Source organism: Notothenia coriiceps, unplaced genomic scaffold, assembly GCF_000735185.1.
Source record: "Notothenia coriiceps isolate Sejong01 unplaced genomic scaffold, NC01 NC01_scaffold00000339, whole genome shotgun sequence".
NCBI lineage: Eukaryota > Metazoa > Chordata > Actinopteri > Perciformes > Nototheniidae > Notothenia > Notothenia coriiceps.
In genome coordinates, this window is record NW_011333040.1 from 17,729,896 (window position 1) to 17,737,205 (window position 7,310).

Here is a 7,310-nt window from a genome sequence, read left to right on the forward strand (position 1 = left end):
TGAGCTGTTCGAGGCTGTCTTCATTACTTTTCTTCCTTTTCTTAATTAGCACCAATGTGATCCCGCTGTGATAAGGCAGGTCTCAGTTGTAGGAGATAATTATCCATCGAACATGTGAACATGCTGAATCTGTTCTGGTCCGGATGTTTTAAGCATGAAAACAATTCCAGTCAGATGGTGTGCAATATTTTAGTTCATATCCAAAAAGTTTTTCAAGATCACATTAATAAGGGGGGGAGGGAGAGGCCCTTGATGAAAGAGTAAAGGAAACATAGAAATTGTGATTAGTGAAGAAAGACTGCATTAATATGAATATTTCAGGCTCTTTCTCAGAACCCAGCAGTGCTCTTATTACAGTGTCATGATCTGCTATGCTCATTTATTTGAGATTGTTTGCTTCATGTTCGTTGTTGCTGGTTAATTATGGAGTAACAGTCCTCAGATTCTGCAGCTAAATTAACAGAATTATAATCGGTGTCACATAGGGTGGCAAACCACAATGAAATTGTACTTCTTGAATAATTCATAGTTGTAATAAACTATTGTCAGTGCTACTGATTGGCCTTTTTTTTTAAATCTCTGTTTATATAGTTTTTTATTGCACCTTGCTTCCAGTTAGCATCATCCAGAGTTAGTTAGTTAGTTAGTTAATTATTGAGTTGCTTAGTGCACTTCAATGGATTAAGAATCTCAATATATATATATAGCACCAATACAACCAATTTATGGAGATAAAATAATAGTATACAGCATAAAGATTTTGAAGTTTTATTCCTGATTTAGAGAGTGAATATTTTGAGATGTACCAAAGCAAAAGTCGCACTATTCTCACTCAGATCGAGTTTATTCGTCAGACCCAGTTTGAAAACGGTGTGCTGATTCATCCAGTATTTACAGAGCAAAGAAGTATCAGATATGCCCACCACCCTAACCCAAATGAACAGACTTTATTCCTATGGATGACTGAAAGAACCTGAGGCTTAACCTGACTAATTATTTTAATAATCTACCATTTTCATTCCCACACTCCCACTAGCTCAGTGAGTGAATAACACCTAGTTTCCTAAAGCACAGAGCCATAACTCTGGCACTGAAAAGGATCATATCAATAATACATGTGGGCACAACATGGTGTAAAAATGTCAAGTCATTACTTTGAAAGTTACTCTTAAGCAGTATGGATTCATCCTTCTTATACATGTATTTGTACTTCATCATATTTATTCTCCTGTGATGAGCTAATGTTGAAACCCAGCCACATGACAGTGAGGTATTATGAATCCACTGCAGTATATTCAGATTTCACATAAAAATCAATCTTATGAATGAATTAGCTAGATCAGTTAAAAATAAATATACTGATGTTTGCATTCATTGGACATTTTTATTTGTTTTAGAGTCAGCGGGAGTGTGTAGAGCAGTCTTTCACATTGTCTAAAAAATGGCCCTGTCACTAAAACACATTATCTCACTTCTTATTTTTTTTGTGTGTCTCTCTCCCCATTCTCCTAACTCCATTTGTATACATATTTATGTCCAAAAGATAAACTAGGTGTTTGAAAGCTTTCAAGAGCTTACTATAGATCTCATAAAGTGCCTGAGAGCCATGATGAGATGATGTGGATTTAAAAAAATAAAAGCAGTTTCTCAAGGCTGAAGTCTCAAAGACAAAATAAAAAAATATGTTGCTGGTAAATGTTAAGCCTTTACTAATGAACAGAGTTGCTGAGTTGTCCTTTCTCATTGAAATGCAGATTACTGGCGTAGTGTTCCACAAAACCAATTGACGATCACTGCGCAAAATCCCCTTCCAGAACAATAACTTTCAAAATATGATATTCTGTAATGCGTTTCCAGTAAGGCACGTAAATAAAAAAGGTTTGATTTTTATAGCTCAAGTTCACTCGTGCTTTTGTACCATCCTTAAATAACATTACAGTGTACACCCAACCATCGACCAGTGTTTCAATTGTGCCTCTGGGAAAACTGATGGCTCCACAGATCAAAGCATTAAACCATATCCCCCCTGCCTGTCAGCGCTGGTGAGGCAGAGGAAATGAATTGACAGAGAAAAGAGATGAAGGCAAAGTGGACGATTGAAAATATGTGTTATCTTTTTTGCTTACTCAAGAAGAGCCAGAGGGTTGCTGCTGTGGGTTTTTTAAGCTGCTGCTTAGATCAGTGTGAAGATAGGGCTGTGTAATGATACAGTTATCCACAGGCTAAATTACATTTCCTTTGAAAGAGGAGAATGAGGAATGCATTATTCTAGTTTTCTGTCGGTGTGTGTGTGACTGGTTATGAGTTTTTAGAAGAAATGTGAGTAACGGTGAAGCATAGTAACACAGTGATATTTAAGTAGTTTTCTTTATTTGGTGTTGACAGAATGTGGAAGCTTCAGTTCACACTTCCTTTTTTTTTTGCATAGTCATAATTGAAGGGTTAACACATGAATGATGCATCACAAATAAATCCACTGCTGGCAGTTCTGGTTCATGTAGGAAAGTAAACTTTATTGTAATCTCCTGTTTGACCAGTCATCAGTAGGGCAAAGATCCTCAAAACAATATGTATTTGACCCTTGTGTGATGTAAAAAGATAACATTTTTATTATTTCACTTTATGACACCACCTCTTTATCTGAGCTTATAGAGCACATTCATCAAACACCACCGTTCCGTTTTGCAGGTGCTCTTTCCCCCGGCCTTGTGGCATATTGTTTTCCTCCGACTGTTTCTCAGATCTGCTATCCTTCCATGGGCAGAAAGGGATGTAACGGACCCAAGATTGGGATGACAGGCAAGAGGCTATGCCAAACGGAAGGTCATACACCTCTTCAGTTCCCAAGGGGCAGCTAGAGTCCCCCAGATGTACTTTATCCTGGGCTAAGAGGCCACGCTCACGTTTGGTCCCTGAGATCGTGGTATTATAAAGACAATTAGACCCCACCTTTTTTATAATAACAGTTTACATTCACATTAATTGGATTGTAGAACTTGTGTCAATAACAACCTTCAATTTCAGCTCACCTGGAATTGTGTTATCAAGGAAGAAGCCAAGAAACCCTCCCACAAACATATTTGTGGTCAATAATATCTGCAACACTTGATCTACCTCTTTAACACCTGAGTTACAAAAGAAATATTGAGTGAAAACACAGACAAAATACATATTGAGAAAGACATACATGACATGCTGTTAAAATAGAGAAGGCTTTAAGGAGTAATGCCATTTCTTGATAGATACCGGTATCTAAGAAACCAGGATTCTTCATTATCCAGTTCGGAATAACGAGTGCAGACATAATGGAGAAACCAAAAATAAATATATTCCTGGAGGAGTTCATGTCTGTGGACTGTAAAATGAGATATGTCAGCAACATTCTGAATAGTAGCAAAGCATTTGGACACAATGTGGCTGATTGTTAATCGTATTATACCTGCAGATTTGAAACTCCTGCTGCAACTATGACTCCAAACATGATCAGAAGCATGCCTCCCATTACAGGGGTGGGGATGGTGGCGAAGATGGCCCCAACTTTGCCCAGCATCCCGATCAAAATCATGAAAAATCCACTCAGAAGAATAACCTTTCGGCTCCCGACCTGTTACACAAGCAGGAATTGTGTTTGTTCTCAATACCAGATGTTTTGAACATGCATTTTACTACTGCAGTATAAATAAAAGATATTCTGTACAGTTGGATGTCGATATCTTATCTTACCTTTGTGATACCAAGGGCAGCCACATTCTCACTAAATGAGGTAGTGCCGTTGCCTGTGCCAAAGGCCCCTGCCAACAAACTGCCCAGCCCCTCAACACCAATACCCCTGTTGATGGCGTGCGAGGGGGGAGGGGGGGCGCCTGACAACCTGGCACAGGCGTAATAGTCGCCCACAGATTCTACCATGGAGCATATTATTCCAGCCATCATGCCAAACACACCTGCCAGGCTCACAGCTGGCATGCCCCACTGACCTTTATTAGGAGTCAAAATTGTAAATATTGAGCAATGTAAAACAAAAAAAATCGTACTTTCGGGCATTGAGTCATTCAAGGATTAGTTATTAACAAATTAGTTCATGAGTGATCTTTTTTGCACTTCCCCTTTCTCCATTTCCCATACCGTAAATGTGTGTACTCAGTGGTTCAGATGTTGAATTAATGTGACTGTAGTGAGGTTTGTTTATAGCATATCGTTAGCTTTTACTTAACAATCAAACAAGTGCTGTTTATTTGTTAGGATTATCTTGCTAAACAAAACTTGTACAGTATATAGTATAATCTTTCGTTAGACAAAAGCTTATTTCCTGCTATAGTTTAATAGAGTAATACCATAAGCTTTTTTACAAGGGAACCAGAGTGATGCCTACTCCAATGCATCATACATGCAGGAATTAATGCTAATTAATGAATGAATATTTGATTCTACTATGCCCATGGTTTTTTCTTACCTCCCAGAATGTCTTTGATGGTATCTTGTTTACTTACCAGGGTAAGGTAATGTGAACCAGGAAGCCTCGTTCACCACATCTCCCTTAACGTCAGTGCGGGCCAGGTGGCCATATTGGGTTGGATCAGATGGTAGGACATCAAATATGGTGAGGAGGTAGCAGACTAACCATGAGACCCCAATCCCCAGCAGGATCTATCTAAACAATATTTACTTATCAGCCTCAGAATATGCCAGTACAATTAAAAAGGAACAGAAATTGTGTATATCTGGCTCTACATACATGCTTATACATAACATACAGGCATTATCTGGAAGATATAGAACTTTGAGGTGTGCAGTTTCTTGGCTTTGCTATATGCAGGAACAGGGACTGGTACACGACGGAGGTACTGGGAGAACAGGATGATCAGCACTGTGGTCCTGTGTGTATGAGAATAACTGTCATTAGCATGATGATGCAATACCACAGAGACTGATACCGTAGGCAAAGAGAGAGTAACTATGGCATCGAGCGCTTACGTACATAGCAGAGATGCCCCAGTGGCTGCCAGCCTTCTGTCCAACTGAATCGAACAGTGACAAGCCGATGAGAGAGACAGTGGGGGCAATGGTTAGTGGGCCAATGAAGCGCATGAGGAGGCCAATGAGGCCCAAGAAACCAACCAGGATCTGCAGACAAGAGGCCACCATAATAGAGCCCTGCAGCTGTGGACAAGAACAAAGTAGTCAAAATCCTTAGCATCAACTTTGGCCGAGTGAGTCTATGCCTGCAATTGGATTGTCTACTTCCCGGAGCGGAAACTAGTTCACTGAATGAATCATGAGCTCCACTAAAGTGTTGTTTCACTTCTTTGTTTTTTTATCAATCAAAAGCTGTGCAGTGTCTGTGCTGGCTCACTGTTGTCAGGCGGCTCTGCCAAACTTCTATGAAAACAGGTGAGGAAGTATTGACCAGTGTGGCGTTCTGGGTCCAAGCTGGGCACTTCCATTCTGGTAGGGACAACATGGCCATGGCAGGGGTCACGAGACTAAAGGTGCCCCCCTGTAGTATGGGAAGCCTACAAGTGTGACATAAAGAAACATAGCTCTCAGTCAGACAAATAAACAAACCATTTATTAGGACAAAGCATTTAAAGGTTGCCTCATGTCTACTGAATGTGTAAGACTACAAAACAGTACAGTTGAATCTATGTTTGTTATAAATGCACAATAATAAATAGGTCACAAACTATCTTTAACAAGTTAAGAACAGCAGTCAACTTGACTGTAGCTTTGTGAGACTGTACTAAATGCTAACATCGTAATGCTAACATGCTCACAATGACAATGTTAACATGCTGGAGTTTAGCAGATAGTTAATAGTATGTTATTATCATGTATTTAATGTTCAACATCTTAGTCTTAGTCAATTTTTTCTTCAGTTAACCTATGTTTTTGCCTTTGGGTTCTCTTTACGCATACTTTTGTTACACTTTTTCACCAGCTAACAACTGTCCCGCGATTGGTGCTAGGTAGCATACAACTCAGTGTTTTTGTCGGGTTCTTGTCAAGCTTTCCCCCCCCCTAAAACAGCTGTTTGCTACTTCTTTAAAACTGTTTAATAGGAGCTAGGAAACAGAGCCATTACATTTTCCATATTACTGTATACATAAAATTATGTTATACAGTAACAAAGAAAAAATAGAAGCCAGTTTTCACATTTCCAAGGGTCTCAGTAAGGGTCTAACTTGAGTAAGCAGAGTTTGTTACTCAGAGTACTATTACTCTTACACTTTTTACTAAAACTGTCTCCAACCTTATAGGATGGTTAGTGGTGTGATTAGCTTGAGCCATCATTCTGACCTGACACCAAAGGTGACCTGCAGCACAGTGACCAGGCCAGAGGTGAAGAAGATGGTGTTAATGAGCTGACTCTGGGTCAGGCTGTCGTGCTGCAGACACAGCCCCTCAGAGAGAATGAGGGGGATGGCGGTGATCGCCCCAAAGGCTGTCAGGTAATGCTGCACAGGAGAGGAATGGTGATCAGAGTGAAGAATTAAGGTTATTGATGACACCCCTACACACACCGGACAACAACAATCTGCATTTGCAGTATTTTACAAACTATTAATGATAAATGGATGCTAATTTTATACATGTAAATAAATGCCAGAAGTCACTCAGTGTTTTTTTACTGTTCAGACTGAAGAAATATGTTCCTATGTAATTTAGGACAACATATAAAAAATCTGAGTTGAGAAAATCAGTTTCCATGTTGTTTGGTCTGTTTTCTATGATTACCCTATTGTGACTGCTCGGTTCCTTGGCCTGTCAGACTTAACTATGAAGAAAACAGTAACGGCATAACCATAAAACATTTAATCATATCGTTTTACTGCTCCAATTACAATGTTGTTTTATGACCCGCAGAAACCAAAACCTCCACAAGGCTTTGTCACACCCACCTGCATTGCCAGAAAAATACAAAGGTACCAGGGAGGAACATCAGTCACACAATAGGTGGGTTTATTTCTGCCTTCCTCTGTTACACAGCTGCTGCCGTATGTCTTTCCCTCCTCTCCTCTTTGATGATCCCCATCCATCTGCAACACCATACAACATTTAACCTTTTGGGATTTTTAAGTGTATTGAAACAGATGGACATTTCACGTAGAAAGACCTAATAGCAGAGGTGGGAGTAAGTCCTACATGTGCAAGTCATGAGCAAGTCTCAAGTCTTGACCTACAAGTATCAAGCAAGTCCCAAGTCACTGTGGTGAGAGTCAAGCAAGTCAAGTCATTGCTCAGGTCAAGCAAGTCAAGTAAAGTCATACGAAATTCTGATGAATAAGCCCAGTTTCCGCATTTAAATCAGT

General features: G+C 39.7%; 1 protein-coding gene across 1 annotated transcript; it reads right to left on the reverse strand.

Annotated features, from left to right (window-relative positions):
* Nucleotides 1-2,530: 2,530 nt before the first annotated feature.
* On the reverse strand, nt 2,531-7,037 carry LOC104951768 (solute carrier family 23 member 1). The gene is made up of 11 exons (XM_010778499.1): nt 6,900-7,037; nt 6,298-6,455; nt 5,354-5,513; nt 4,979-5,160; nt 4,755-4,875; nt 4,491-4,647; nt 3,724-3,977; nt 3,440-3,604; nt 3,247-3,355; nt 3,030-3,125; nt 2,531-2,912 (listed from the first exon to the last, which is right to left on the reverse strand). The coding sequence occupies exons 1-11, from the start codon at nt 7,035-7,037 to the stop codon at nt 2,647-2,649; spliced, it is 1,806 nt and encodes a 601-aa protein (XP_010776801.1). The 3' UTR covers nt 2,531-2,646.
* Between the last annotated feature and the right edge of the window lie 273 nt (nt 7,038-7,310).